Source organism: Centruroides vittatus, unplaced genomic scaffold, assembly GCF_030686945.1.
Source record: "Centruroides vittatus isolate TY-2023 unplaced genomic scaffold, ASM3068694v2 contig_1776, whole genome shotgun sequence".
Taxonomy (NCBI): Eukaryota; Metazoa; Arthropoda; class Arachnida; order Scorpiones; family Buthidae; genus Centruroides; species Centruroides vittatus.
The window spans coordinates 660,268-676,684 of NW_027121087.1; the positions used below are offsets into that span (position 1 = coordinate 660,268).

The 16,417-nt window shown below is 31.7% G+C and overlaps 1 protein-coding gene across 1 annotated transcript; it reads right to left on the reverse strand.

Annotated features, from left to right (window-relative positions):
* Positions 1 to 4,061: 4,061 nt before the first annotated feature.
* LOC136969341 (cytochrome P450 2U1-like) lies at positions 4,062 to 8,015 on the reverse strand. Its single transcript, XM_067263472.1, has 9 exons — positions 7,945 to 8,015; positions 7,585 to 7,702; positions 7,386 to 7,513; positions 7,065 to 7,171; positions 6,698 to 6,999; positions 6,449 to 6,564; positions 5,675 to 5,930; positions 5,421 to 5,608; positions 4,062 to 4,283 (listed from the first exon to the last, which is right to left on the reverse strand). The coding sequence occupies exons 3-9, from the start codon at positions 7,447 to 7,449 to the stop codon at positions 4,105 to 4,107; spliced, it is 1,212 nt and encodes a 403-aa protein (XP_067119573.1). The 5' UTR covers positions 7,450 to 7,513; positions 7,585 to 7,702; positions 7,945 to 8,015; the 3' UTR covers positions 4,062 to 4,104.
* Between the last annotated feature and the right edge of the window lie 8,402 nt (positions 8,016 to 16,417).

Here is a 16,417-nt window from a genome sequence, read left to right on the forward strand (position 1 = left end):
GCCGTTAGCGAAGCTCTATATGAAGTGAGTTCACAACCAATTTGCCAGCTGTTAAAGCAACCATCATTCAAAAACCTCATTGGTTATCATAAAGTACACGTTTATCTGTTGTAAATTACACAAAGATTTTGAAACAATGGATTATTAAAACATAAGCAATTTATGTAATGCTTCTAATGGCAGTGTGAAGAGGGTGTACGTTTATCATAGCACCTAAAATTAAGCTGACAACATACAGGGAAATGTTTTCTGTATGTCGTTTGTGTGCTGTCTAACCTTAACGTCTGAAAAACTTCATATGACTTGTTTAAAGAAACAAATCTTGTAAAAATGCTAGAGTAATGTCTTTTATGTCATAACAAAGTGTTTATATTTTTGCAACAGATTGTATAAAATACGGGGAAAGTATATTCTCGTAAATATTGCGTTTATAGAAAAATTATTTGGCTGCAATTCGAAAAAATTGTAGACCTATAACTTCCGAATGTCGTCCCATGTCTGTCTGTCTGTCCTTTCTTAATCTCAAGAAAGTTGTAAGATAGATAAAAGTTGAAACCAGATATGGAAATAGTAAGAGAAAGAGAACCAGACTAACTATACAAAAGCTTCAAGTTTAGAACAGAAGTTACATTACTTTGATTTAAAATTTTTCCCTCCAGCGAAGTTATATATGTATTCGAAATTAATAACACAAAAACACTTCTACATTTATATATATACGCCTTGCCGGGGTTGCGATGGCCGGTTGAGTGCCTTTTGGAAGACGTGGGCAATTAATGTGTCCCCAGCCGGCATTGTAATGACCGTCGATGGTTGTACGGTAATCTTATATCAGCTGGAAGAGGAGAGCGGATCGGAGGTCCGGGTAGCGTAACTGGTAACGTGTCTGCACAGATAGCAGAAGTTGCGGGTTCCAGTCCCGCTTCGCCTGACTCTAGTACCAACTTATCTTAAATTATTAATATTACTATAGCCATTTGCTAGTCCGATAATTCGGCAGTAGTTGATCGTTAACGTCACCATTTCCAAGCGCAAAATCTTCTTTCTTCAGGATTCCTTTTTCTATGTGAAGTGTTTTGCATTTATCTAGGCCAAATTCCATTTGTATGTCCTTGGTGTATGAATGTGTGATTTGTAGGAGTTGATGTAAAGTTGTTTTTGTGTGGATGCATAAAGTTTTATGTCATCCATGTACATGAGATGTGACAGTGTAAACTGTGTTGTTTTTTCATGTCTGATATTGTAACCATATTGCGTGTTGTTTAACATGTTGGATAATGGGTTCAGGGCTAAGCAGAACCAGAAAGGACTCAAGGAGTCTCCTTGAAAAATTCCTCGCCTAATAAAAATTTGGTTTGTTTGTATGGAAGTCTTACTAACCCTGAGATGTAGTGTTGTTCTCCAGTGCTGCATAGTGTTTTGAAAGAATGCAATGAGTGATGGATGTATCTTGTGCATGTGTAGAATATGTAGCAGCCAACTGTGTGGAACACTGTCGAATGCTTTTCTGTAGTATATATATGCCATGTGTATGTTTCTGTGTTGTTTGTGTGCTTGCCGTAGAATGACTGAATCTATGAGTAACTGTTCTTTGCATCCCTTGTGATTTCTACGGCAACCTTTTTGTTGTTCCGTAAGAATGTTGTGTTCCACATGTTTGTATATTTTTTTTTGCGATACAGGATGTCAATAATTTGTAGAGTGTTGGAAGACATGTAATTGGTCTGTATTGTGTGGGGTCTGTGGTATTGTTGTTTTTAGGTTTCATGTAGGTGATGTCCTGAGTAAGAAAATTTGGTATGTCTTGTGGATTGATGATGATGTGTGTTAGGTGTTTAGCTAGTTCCTGGTGCAGGGATGTAAACTTTTTGTACCAGAAATTTATTATTATTATTATTATCAACTCGTCTCGATTATATATATAGATAGTATTTATGATCTGTAATTTCTACGTACATATATTTCAAAAATAAACTACCATTTTTATTTTTATTTAATAACAAAAATTAAAAAGGCGCCATTTTGGTTAATGTTACCTTAGGTAGCCAAGATCGCGGCTCGTCTCCAATTCCAGCAATCAGAAGACAGGGAACAGTAGGGTCGCACGTTCTAACCTAACCTAACCTATTCTAATAAATTACCATAATTATTAGCAACCAAATTATTAGAATGGGTTAGGTTAGGTTAGAACGTGCGTCCCATTGTTTCCTTGCTGGAATTAGAGACGAGCCGCCATCTTGGCTACCTAAGGTAACATTAACCGCCATTTTTATTCTTAGCCATAGGCGTCCAGAATTCTAGTTACGGCACTGCTCGTTAGAATTAGTTTGGTTTATTTGGTTACGGCAATGCGACACTTGAGCAATCTGCCGAGGGGGGAAGACTTTTATGGGAAGCTGGACTCTATTTAGGTGAAGAAAACCCAGAAAACTCCACGTTGGCTAGCCCGTTGGTCTTGCCCAATCTCACGACTAACTACCAGTGTTCGGTGGTTTTTTGTCCACTCGGATACTGGAAGGAGCTTATCAGAATTAAGAAAGTATATGTGAAAATTCGAACCCGCCGGAACCAAGCCGTTAATAATAAAATTATTTTATTACTTGGTTCCCACGGAGAAAATATGAATCAGGAGGAACAAGAGTCGAAAACGCGGGTTGGCGAAACTGGAACTTGTGACCGAGAGAATAAAAAGGCGACGACAGAGAAAAGGGGGGTCGGTTACGTTTGTCTTTTAACTGTGCGTGTGCGGACAAAATCGAGGGGAACCGCCTAAAATCAACGGAATATTGTCGACTACGAGGACCGACCCGGATCCCGAGGTATGTCCCGAATTTATGTAAACTCTCCCTCCGCGAATCCAGAAAGAGGCGACCGTCGCGCGCCCCTTTTGTAATTATCTTGCTAGCTTAAATAAATTCTGGTTGTTGTTATTATCCGTTGGCTATGTCTTTTATTCGGGTATCGTCTCCGCCGCTCTATCGTCGGACCCATTCACTTCCTCCACTCGCATAAAAACGCGGAACGCGAACACTTCAGAACCGCCATCTTGACGTGGGCAGGTCTCACGGACCTGTTAGCCGACAAAAAGGAGGAACGAGACTTTGGCCGCCTCCCGGCACCCACATATATGAAATGAAAAAACTCGAGTTGTTACATGTGAAAAATTAAATACTTAGATTTTTCACAGGGTAGCACTTTCGATTCCACGCAGGCACATGCTATGTGCTTCTTGTCGCAGTAATTAAGTCAACATAATATATATTTTTAAAATTATATGTTTTATAAAAATTATAATTAGTTTATTAATTTGTTAATTTTGTTGCCAATAGATGGCGCTACGTGTAATGAGCAAATCTAATGTAGATAGAAATTAATTGATTTACAGAAATTCAATAGGTGTTTTGAATTGGAATGTACAGTACAACATTATCTAAGTTAAAAGTATTAAAAAGTAACTGCCAAGTTTCGGAGCAATTGATCGAACGGCCTAGGACTGTATAGCGAACAAACATTCTAATTTATATATAAGGATAATTTATTTAATATTTTATATTTTATAAAATATATTTACAAGAAGTGAAATTATATATTATTTATGCAAAAATTTTGTTTTAAATTATTATTATTATTATTATTTTTAAATCTATAAATACGCTGAATACATTAAAATGATGTTAGCATGGTATAGTATCAACTCTTTGTATTCGAATTCTTCCTACTGATAAATAAATACCAAAACAGAAGAATTGTTGTTGAATAAAAGATTTTATTAAAAGCTAATTTTATACGAAATAATATGAAAAATACGAGTTTAAAATTAAATTTTAATTAATGATATTCTCAACTACGTTTGGACTTTGTATTTTTAATTACAAATAAACACTTTATTAAAATGAACATCACGTCTTAATCTTAAATTTTATTAGAAATTATAGCACATTCTAAAACTATATTAATTAGTTTTAATTACTTTTGTAAATTGCAAAATTTAAACAACATTAAAACATAATTTTTGAAAGCAGGTCATTAACCTTTTTTAGGGAAAAGTAATAGAAAATATCTTAAACTAATAAATATTTGGGACATTATAACATAATGAATTATTCAATTTCTTAATATAAAGCGTAGTTTGTAAGGAAGTGGCTCGTAAATTATTCCTAATGCAGCATCAAAATTAATTACTTCCCCTTTCGGTGGAAGAATATCAAATTTTTGAAGAATTGTAGTGAAATACAAAAATACTTCCATTACAGCTAAGGATTCTCCTGGACAGGAACGTTTACCTTTAAAAAGTAGAAACAATATTTAGAAAATTTTAATTAATTCATAAACCTTTTATACCAATTACACAGTTCCCAATCTTTCTTCTGTAATTCACTAAAAGCTTACAGCAAACTTTCATTAAGTTGAGCAGTGAACTTTTAAATTTATAGTTAACCTACTGTTACTTAATTTTTACACTTAAACTGTAACTAATAGGTCTAGTATTGACTGAAAAAAGAAAAATACCAGTGCGTTTGTCCTTCTAGTCCCCAATTGTTTATTTTAGAGTACAGAACTGTTTATATGTCATTATTCCGAAAAAAATGTTATGTCGATGTCTGGTGCTTATAATGACTTTCATCTAACAATGATTTTTCAAATTCTAATCATATGATTCACAAAATCATTAATTTTCAATTAAAAAATCGCCTAAAGAATTTTTTAAATCTTCGATTTTGTAAAAATTGAAGCTGTTATTACATAAAATAACATTACCCATAGGATTTCATATCAAAATGGAAGACTTTTCTTCCAAAAACGGGGCAACAAATGTAATTTTAAAAATCCAGCAACGAGTTGCTTAACGTTCCCGGCAATATTTGGTGGCATCTGTTATGATATTTCATTTTAAAAATGTTTTATATTTTCAATTATTAGTAAATGAAAAAAAAAGCTTAATTTTGAGGGTAAGGATGGGTTTTATAAAAATTGTAAATGCTAATAACCAGTAAAATCGTTAAGTCCGACCCTACTGGAGATACACGCGATCCCTTTTATCTTCCCACTCCCTCCATATTTAAATCACCAAACTTTAATAGCATCAATCCCCTAATAAGCGAATCTTCCCGCCGAATTTCAGAAATTTTCGACAAAAAACACGGACGTAATTAAAGCGTCAAACAGGGTGAACAAAATCGTGTCCCCCCACACACACATACATACATACATACATACACACTAATATCTATATATACAGAAAAAAATCCCTGAATATTTTTGCATTTCACGACGTATCAAGGTCCCGAGTTCAAAAATGTAAAAATTTTGGAGGTTATTATTTGACCGATCACCATGTGTTGTACGATTTTTAAATCATCGACTGGAAATTACATTAAATTGATATAATGTTTATAAACTTAATATAAATATTATCTTACCAATAGTAAACGGCATATAGCAAGGATGTTTAATAACAGTTCTTCCATCTTCAGAAAGAAATCTTTCTGCGATGAACTTATCTGGATTATCCCAATATCGCGAATCGTGATGTACTTCCCACAAATTAGCAAATACAATTGTGCCTTTCGGTATATAATAGCCTTGTACAGTTTCATCCCGTAGACCGCTAATTAAATGTAATTTAATTTTAAAAAATGTTTCATTATTTATTTATTCAACATAATATACTTACTAGCGTACTAAATTTACAGGCACGACTGTTTTCCATCTCTGGACTTCCATTAAGACTGCTTCTGTGTACGGCATAGAAGAGTGATCCATCCAAGATGGCGTTTTTTCTTTTCCAACTACTTCATCGATTTCTGCGTGGATTTTTTTCTGTATATCTGGATAACCTGCCATTGTCAGTAGAGACCATTCTAGTGTCGTTCTTATGGTAGATCCTCCTGCTCCAAATAAAGATGATATATTTCCTCGCAACATTGGAACTAAAATTGCCCAAAAGAAGGGATTTTAACAGATATTTATATATTTTCCGAAAATATATAGAAATCTACATTATATTAAAAAATATTTTTAAGTTTAGATAATATAGCTTCAAATATAGAAGAATTTTGGAAAAGAATAAAAGTTATTTGCAACCAGAAATAAACTGAAAATTAATTGACATTATGCCTGACAGTCTCCAAGAAGTTTTAAAAGCAAAAGAATGATAATACAATTATCTATGTGACTTTTCGAGAAGAAATACTTTAAATCCCGAGCCATTCTTTTTATATTATTTCCTCAATTCCCTCGTTCAAGACTCTCAGTTTTCAATACTTCGAATATGAATTTGTTTAATGGCAAGAAGTATGATGTTTACTTTTGAATGACAAAAGCATAGTTTCAAGGTAATTATTTATGGTTGAAAATGGGAAATCCAATTTGTAGTGTATACACTGTATAGCTATCATATAATTAGATAAAAATATAACTTTACACAATATATAAACTAAATTTTTACTTGAGAAACTTGTATTTTTGCTCTCTTTTTTCTTCTCCATTTCCAATAAATAACTATCCACGTAATCTCTAACATTATCAGCATCTAACGTTTTCCGATGATATTTAATTTCTTCGCTATAACATTAAAAATATTCAAATTAACTTATAAAATATGAAATTTTCGTCCGTCTATTTTAATACGTTTAGTAAAGAAATTTAAAAGTTAGATAAATATCAATATTAAATTAATAAAAATGTAAAAATTTACTCTATAAATTTCAACATTTCTTTAATTGTAAAATTAACGTCTTTATATCCAAGTAGTTCGTATCGAAATAGTAAAGATCTGAGACGTGGGAAGAAAGCGTGATAACCAGTTGGTCTGAAGAAACGTAATAGATCATCGACAACTTTATTAAGAAGGACACGTTTAGGATCATCGTAATGCATTCTTCTGCCAAACATTAAAGCAGATATATTGTTTGAAGTGCTTGCAGACAAATAAGGTCTGACATTAAACGCTTCATCTCCGTGGTCTTCTAACGTTTTCAAAAAGAAACTAAGTTCTTCCTGAAAATAAATAATTTATTTACACAAGATATAATATGCAATTATGATTCAATTATGATAAATACTTTTATATGATCTTCCATTTTATGTTTTCCAAATCCTAAATTTCGAAAAGCGTGAAGTGCAAATCTTTTCTGTTCTCTCCAAATGTATCCACTGCATACGCTAAAACCTTTATTTAAATAATAACCAAAACATTTAATTATGATATTCTATACTCTAAAAAGTAAATGACATTAATAAGATATATTATTTAGTACTTAGTCTTTTCGTTTTTTACAAGTATTTGAATATACCGGAGTGATTTGTTTTCATAACAATTTTACATCTCCTGTTAGGTTAAAACAATATTTTATCGTTTATAGATTACACCTTAATATACTTACTCACTGTTTCCTGAATTACATGATTCGGGGCATTCGGTGGTCTTCCTAAAAATGCGTTTTTCATGAATGCTTCTCTAACGGCGGCATAATCACAGAGAACAATCACGTATCGACTTCCAAAATAAAGACTAAAAAACAATTTTGATAATTATTTTATATATTTCAATTATTAATATTAAATTAATTAATTAAAGTTTACCTGACAACGTTTCCGTATTTCTTCTGAAGAGATTTAAACGTTAAGTGAGGTCTATCACCAATAAAAGGTAAATAACCGATAATGGGAAGGCAGAAGGGTCCAGGTGGTAAGTAATTTCCTTTGAATTTATAATAATGAATCGAATAAGCGCTAATTATATAAATTGTAAATAAAAATAAAACAGTAAAAAGTATATTTTCTTGAAGTAATTCAAGTTTTGTACGCAGAAACGTAAATACTAATATCATAGTTATGGAAGCTTGATTAAAGAATAATGTCTTCAGCCTACGTGGATTATATATAATATAAAATAAAAACAAGTATTACCGTCTCCTCTAAATATTTAAATATATAACTTACGTCATAAATATTTATACAGTCGTGGATTTATTTAAATTAAAAATTCATTCTATTTACAGAAATAACTGCTAGGAAAAAAATCCAATAATTTTATCCTTGTTTAGGTAATATTTGTGATTAATTTAAACTTTACATTTCAAATTATATAACAATTTTTATCTATTTTATTAAAAAATATGCGTAGTAAAGTTACAGGTGTATGTATATATATCTTACATATGCATACACTTCTAACTTTATTAATTACGTTTTAATTTATAACGATTATTTAATATAATTAATAGGCTTTATTAATTATCTAAGCACTATAAAATGCTATCGGTCAAGTGTCTTACTAAATGAATTACTAAACCATATTATAAACTTAAAAATTTTAACGAATTTGTTATGAGGAATGTTATTTATAAAAACAGACATTTTCTATATTTATACCAGGTAAATGTATTGAATTTATGTTCTTGACCCGAGTAAAATAACTAGCTTACCTAATTCTGCAGCAGTCGAACTTTAAATCTTTGTCCCACATTTTATCTATTCTAACAAAGTACTAACGAAGATTAAAATAGTAATTTGTTCAAATTCAAAATTAAATAAACGTATAAAATGTAAAAAGTAATTATAGTTTACATAGTATAATAGTTTATGTGATTTAGTTAACTTAATTGTATTATTATTGTTATGTTATGTTTATAACTAACATAATTTAGTCGCGTTTTATTTTACAAATGAATTGAAGATCGGTATCTATAGTTAAAAATGAACACTTTCTTCATATTATTAAAATATAAAATAATTATTCTGTAAATACGTACTAATATATCTAACACCGTTCCCATTGTTTGATGAGTACTGAAGAAAACTTTTTAGTGTCTACGGAGCAGAGTAAAAAATAAACAGAAAAATTCATAAAATATTCTCGGATAACAAGGAATTAATTGTATTTTGATTTATCACTATTAATACTGAATATTATTCATATCTTAGTTAAAAATTATGCGTTAATTTTACAATCTTAAAATTTATTCAAATAGAGAATGCATCAAAAGTAATAGAGTAGGAGGACAATAAGTTCAAGCGTAGTTCTACCCAGTTGTGTAATTACATATGAGTGAGTCCCCTTCATTGGGTCTTTCTGTAGATTTTCGCGACACAGACTAATATTCATAATATTATAAAATGATAAATAATTTTATTCATTTTAAAAAGAGTAAGTTGTAACTACATTAATACACTGTAGAATTTACTTACGTTATGATAAATCCTGGCCGGTTAATTGTTTCTGAATATAATTGCAACAAATGTGTCTATTGCCGTAGTGACAGGTATGTATTGTAAGAAATAATAGAAAACCCACGCAAACATCAGGCAAGCTGGATACAAGAGCACGGGATTCAATCAGAAAGTCCGCTAATTCTTTTATTGTGATTTTTTTTTATTTTTGGCAATGTCTTTCTGTAGCCGTATGGGAGCATTTACGTAACAGGCGAAAAATCTTTCTGCTGCTACATAAGATGGCGAACTCTTGCATACAGTTTGTCATTGTTAGTCGAGACTAGGGTCGAGAAAACTCTGAATGAACCGTGCCCATCGCTGTATTCAGATCATCGAATTGATTCGTAAACAGCGATATTACTCGTACTTACTATAAAGTAGCAGAGGAAACGGCTATTTTAAATCTGCTCTCGATAAAAGTTAAGCTTTTGTCTTTATATAATCCTTTAAGACATCGACATTATTTTTCACACGTTCATTTCCTAAAATTCACCCATTTTCAAGGCTTCCTTACAGAATTAGTCGAATTTTTCTCTTTATTCAGACAGAACTTCTTATGCATTTTTTGGTAAGGATTTGCTGGTTTCTGCTGAGGTAACTGAAGCATCTTCAAAACACAATTAGTGGAATTCCATAGAAATTTGGGGGCACCTGTACAAATGCGCAGGTTGTATATTGTATTTCGTACGTTTAAATTAAGCGATAGTCATTGGACCATCATCTCTGAATTTCACTATGGTTAAAGAATTTAGACGCCCTGTACTTTTAGATCTGTCTTCCGTAGTGTCTTCTAAGCTGTTAGATTGATTAATTAATGCGTAACGATAAGCTACATGACAAGTCATAATTGAGCCATTACGAAAATGTCTGAAACACAATGAGACGAGCAGTTTGAACCAGGACTCATATATCCATGAAAAAATTATAGTTGTCTAGATTAGCTGCAAACTTGAATTCACAGTCTAACAGTTAAGAGGCCATCTAGGCACAAAAAACCAGAAGTAATAATATTTTCAATGATTATACTGAAATTATGCGAAGTATCTTGTAGAATTATAAAGAATAAGATTCACTTATATCAGATATCAGATATCAGATGTTAAAATAATTTAAAATCCTTCTAATATTTGATATAGACCCATCGATAAAAAATTTTATTGTACATTTTTGGAATTTCACTCATAAATTGAAGATTTTATATTGATTTATCAAATAAACTTTGCTCCAAAAATTAAACTTATTGGGGGAATGTAGGGAATTGTGTTTAAAATAGAAGTTTAAAAAATATTAATTCAAATGAACTTAATATAATTTTTTCAAACAAAACAAAGTGGGTGGAGGTCATGGTCTTTTCAATGTAAGATAGTATTTTGTTGAGAAACAATCCCTGTATTTCACAAACAATTTTCAGTAATTTCTAAATTACTCTGCATTATACGAAATTTAATATTTAAACACAAATACAGGACATTTATGGTAATGATTTAAATGGTTTGACAGAAATTTCGACGTAATAAGTCACGCATTTGTCGTGACGACATATTTAATTAACAATAGTTTCCAATTGTTCTATTTTCCAATTATCAATCGCCAAGATCTCTGCGGAAATTTCGATTGTTCTCTTCATTTCGTAACTTTTCTGCACAATTTTGATTCGTTACGTCTCTTGAAAATAATTAATTCTTTGCTTTTCGTTTACGCGAATAGAATTGAATAAATTCAGATAGGGCCCCGGTTCAGAATATCTTCATCACTTAAAGATTTTTATACAAATTATTATAAAACTATATTATTTAGATTGATTTTATAAATAGATTTTGGTTAGATATAAAGTTATTTTCGTTTACATTGAGTATTTATCCTCAAATAATCGTGTAATAATTTTGTAATAATTTAAACAGAAGTTATTAAAATCATGGTTAAATTGTAATAAAGCTACTTAATTTACTTCTACTTAATTTAATACTACTTAATTTACATGGGTTAAATAGGAGTGTGTTTTATTACTATTTAACCTTTATTTAATTATTTAAAATTTAGAAATAAATATACAGTTTTTACACCTGTACCCAATATTTAATGGGATAATCTTTACTGAATGAAAGGTAAGATTCAAGATTTCTTAATTAAAGTGTCTTAATTAAATTAGGAATACTGAACTTTTGTTCTTGTCGCTGTGGCGTGGCTTTTGTGTCTATGACTAAACCCATAGCCCCATCTTCTCAAAGGGCGCTCTCAAAGTCTAACATTTTTGGTTTAATGAATTATTTTTAGGATGCGTATTCTTCGACTCGTACCAGTGGATTGATTAAAATGAACCGCTCTTTATACTTAAGTACACAACGCTTAAAGTAATTAAATTTTTCAAAAGTTATCATTTATCCAGCTCCACCAGTGGCCGTGTGGATAAAACCATTAAACACTGACAGTGAATCGTGGGTTCGCGCATAGCCAACGAGCGAGTTTTCTCCACGTTTACAACACCCAAATAGGGGCCAATTTCCCATAAAAAGCCCTCCCGAGATGCATCCCCCTCGGCAGGTCGCGTTGTCATAAACAGATAAACCAAACCTATTACAATTATATATAAACTGGTATTCTACTTTAAAATATTACTCAAAAAATGAAACAAAAATTTTATTTTATTTTTTTGTCCAGTTTTATTAATATAATCAAGTAAATTTTACATGATTCTATGCCAAAGATAAACAAGCGCTGAATTAGATTGTTTCTCGATAGGTGGTTTCTTTTATTATAGTTTTTCTGTGGATCGGATCTTCAATTATCACCTCTTCTCTAACTTCTCCTGGCATTTTCTCAATTCTCCTTATTGTCCTTTCTTCAGGTCGACCATTGACTTGGCCGAAACGTCCATTGTGATATGAGGTAATATGACGGTTATCTATAAAATCGGGTCTTCTATAGTAAGAATCCCCATGGACGATAACAATAGAAATTGCAATAAATGCTAAAAATACAGTCACTTTCATAGTGATTGTATGTTTGGATGCTTTCGAATTGATAATCCCACACTCGATGCTGTTGCTTATATACTACAGGAGCAGCTCTGTCCACATTTTCGTTTACTTTTTTGTGGAAACTTTTATCTAAAAATAGACTTTATACATACGGAAAATTGAATTCTTAGAATGCTTTTAAATGGAGTTGATTTAAGTTATTGATTTATAGAAAAATTTTAGGTAAATCATGATTAAGAATTATGTAAACATTTCTCAAAATGAAGAGAAAATTTCATTTTATTACTAAAATAATAAATTTAAAAAATTTTCTCAAGTTTTTTTTTATTTATATATATTACAGAATAGACTAAACCACTATAAGTTTATATAATTTACTTATAATTTTCATAAATATTTATGTGAAGCTACATGATGAAATAATATATTTGTATCACAAATAATTGATAAAGATAAATAATTATATAAAAGTTTAATATATAATTAAATTTTTCATTAATGGAATGTTATTTCTTATGGCATTGGTATCAGAAAGTAAAATATTCGAATTAATAAATTTACTTAGTACATAGCCAAAAAGATGTTTAGACTCATATTTAAATATTGAGAGAAGAAATAGATCTTAATACCCATTTTATCAATAGATTGGCACTTTAAATATGTGCATATTATCAAAGCTAACAATGCAAACTTTTCTTATTTCTTATAAGTGGAATTATGAAAATAGATTAACTAAATTTAAATTATTATAAAATATAATTTGCAATGAAAACATTGTAAACGGCTTAAAACATACAAACATCTTGTCACTCATTACACATTATATTTAACAGCAAAAAACTTATCTGAAACAGTATCAATTTATTTAAAATAAAAAATTTATTTGGATTTATAAAAGATCTTTGATATTTTGACCCCTTACACGCCCGCTTTCTGAGGCCTTGAGTTGATATTTTACACTTTATAATGTTATTCTTTATGCTAAAAGATAATTAAACTCAATTCATATTTTGTAATTATTCATTATTAACTTTGTTATAACTTATATATTGTGAGATCTGGAATTCCCTCAGAATTTAACTTGTAATAAGTCGTTTTAGGAATTTTCCCCTAATATAAACATCCTGTCTAAAAACGGTCCTGGACGAGAAAACATGCGTCCCCGGCCATATAACTGTCAACAATCCTTTGTTCTTAAGCTTTAAACGGATCATCTTGCAACCTAAGTTTACACTTAACGTCCGATTTCGTCATATATTTTGAATCCCGGGAACACCTATGACACAAATCGTCATCCACCTTCGATCACGTGACCTAATTTCCCAGGCTAAACTTATAAAAGCCACTCCTTCCACCCCCTCGGGGGAGTCTCTTATCATCTGCCGGACAAACGCCATCGCCGGTCGTCCCCGACTCGGACCTACTGTCCGAACGTCTCCGCGCTCAGTCACGACCTTACAAACTGTGCCTATTTTGGATACTTATTTCGGACCCCTCGTGGATATCCAAGTGCTAACTTACTCGACGAAACGAATAAAGAGGTATGAACTGAACTGTAAGCTCTCTCTCGAACCCTACGCAACTTAGGGAATTTAGTCAGAGTTGTATTGGTGTCTTTTGTTAATTTTAATAAATCTTGTTTTATTGTTAAATGGTCTTCTCTTTGTCTCGAATATCGCTTTCGCCTTATCGTCGACCCCATCTCACCTCCTATCCACTCGCCAGACAAAGCCCCGACTCTAGGGACCGAACGACTTTAGCCATCTTGACACGTGAGTTTCCGGAAAGGGAGAGCCGCCTACCTCTCCGTTCTCACATATTTCTCCCGCTCCGATCTCACATATTGGTGTCACTCGAGTGGGGTTTCGACGTTTCGGAACCCTGGTAGGCACCAGAAATCACAATATATATATTCTATAAATCAATAAGTCGTTAAAATGTAACTTTAAGCAGAATTTACGCAGTTTATACGGTAATAAAGTTTTATTTTTTCAGCTGAAATGTAACATTTAATCAATAAAAGATATATAATTAATTACATTTAAGACCTTCGCGTGTTTGTTAATTGTAACTTTTAACACGTGAAGGACAATTTTCTAATAAGAGAATAAATACTTGTAGCAGCTGTTTAAACTTTTTCTTCAAAAATTTTGCTGATCGAGGCGATTGTTTTTAATCTTTATGAAATTATTTATATAAAATACAACTTTATACTAAAAATAATCGAATTATAAACTTTAAGGTAACATTAAGTTTGGTATAATTGGATGTGGAACACGACACACGAGCGATCTACTAAGAGAAGGCTCTCTACGTAGGAAATCGACCCCTTACACAATTAAAGAAAACCCGGTATACTTCACGTGGCCATCAGATGAGAACCCACGACTAACTACTAGTGTTTAGTGGTGAGCTATTTTGTATCATTTACAACACTGTTAACGAAAGAAACTAGATCGTTACTTATAATAAATATCCTATTTAGCGATAAAATTAAATTAAAATAGCAATTTTAAAATATATTTTATTATAAGAAAATTTAAATACGTACTCTGTAATATTTCCACTTATAAAAATAAATAAATAAAAAAAAAACCCTTCTCTATGTGTCTTCTCATTTCTCTCTTGTTTCTTTAAATTTATTTTAAGTCTCATTTCAAATAGCAATTTTTAAAGTCAAAGCATATGTGTTTGTAACTGTTTGTATGTTAAAGGCTTTTATATAGTACAATGTATCCGTAGTAACTTTGGCATGAATATTCTTCGATACACTGGAAAAAAAAAATCCAGCAATGAGTACCTGTGGCGTCATCTGTTGTGATATTTTATTTAAAAACTTTTTATATTATTAATTATTATAAAATGGAAAAAAAGCTTAATTTTGAGGGTAGAGATGAGTTTTATAGAAAATTGTGAATGCTAATAATGAGTAAAATCTTCATTAAATCCGACCCCACTCGAGATTCAGTATGATACACGATCCCTCTATCTCCCCCCATCCCTCGACCTTCAACCACGAAAATTTAATAGCATCAATGATTAAAAATTTCGGCCCGGCATTTGTGACATTGTCACAATAAGTAATTGCTCGTTATTATTATTATTCTTTTGCATTTGTCGATTCACAACAGATGGCATTTTAATCACGTTTTTCCATCAATCGTATCCTGAACAATTTAAGCTGATAACTTAAAGTGATTTATGAATTTAAGGTCTAAAACGTCGTGGACATGCTCTTTATGTTAAAAAAACACATCCTCAAAGCATAAAGATGTTTTTTTAAACTCTTTCCGCCCTTTTTCTGGTCCCTCGTGGGTTCGGACTGACCGAAATGGGAGCGGCCGGGTGGTGAGGTAATCGAATATTTCTGATAAATTTAATAAAGAATTTGTTTTCTTCCACATTAAAGTTTTATATCTTTTTTAGTCCAATTCTCTCAATTCCACTTTCCCGGCAGTTATATAACAGAGAGAAAGTATGGCCATCGGTCAAACAATACAACTTCAGGGTACCTTGAAACGTCGAGAAATGCAAACAAATTCGCGAGATTTTTCTTTATGTATGGATGTTACTGTGTGGGGAAGGGCATGATTTTGTTTACCCTTTTTGAAGCTTAATAACTCCTTTGCCTTTTGTCAAAAACTTCTGAAATTTTTCAGAAAGGTTTGTTTATTAGGGGGATTGGTGCTGTCAAATTTTCGTGGTTGCAGGTCGACAGAGTAGAGAGATAAAGGGGATCGTATGTCAAATCTCGAGTAGGGTCGGATTTAATGACGATTTTACTCGTTATTAGCATTTACAATTTTTTATAAAATTCATGCCTAATTTAGTTGAGATTTGTCCAATAATTCTTTTCACAGAAAGCTCTCAACACCTACGTTCCAATAGACGTGGGAGTTAAGACATGTCTGGTGTACTGGGGAGCTTGGGATCGAATCCAGGCAGTCAGTCACTCCAGAGGGAAGAGTCACCGTAATGAAATATTACGGTGACTCTTCCCTGATATGTATCCAACACAATCTATTCTCATCATTATGGGCCCGACCACAATGGGCTTGATAAAAAGGTGTTCACGGGGCGAAAGACTCAAAAAAATTCGATTTATGCTAAAAGTGGAAAATGGTGAGTGTGCCCTTACCCCTATCATATACATCATTACAGTGCATTTACACACACTCATCCTGATTAAATTGTACATTTATTTAAGTCTATCGGGGTGGGGA

Excerpts from the sequence above, each read along its gene's own strand:
- LOC136969341 (XM_067263472.1), bottom strand. The coding sequence starts at position 7,449 with ATGAAAAACGCATTTTTAGGAAGACCACCGAATGCCCCGAATCATGTA. Across the intron at positions 7,172-7,385 it reads TGTAATTCAGGAAACAGTGA|GTTTTAGCGTATGCAGTGGA; the intron begins GTAAGTATATTA and ends ATTTAAATAAAG. Across the intron at positions 5,931-6,448 it reads CAAAAATACAAGTTTCTCAA|TTCCAATGTTGCGAGGAAAT; the intron begins GTAAAAATTTAG and ends GGGCAATTTTAG.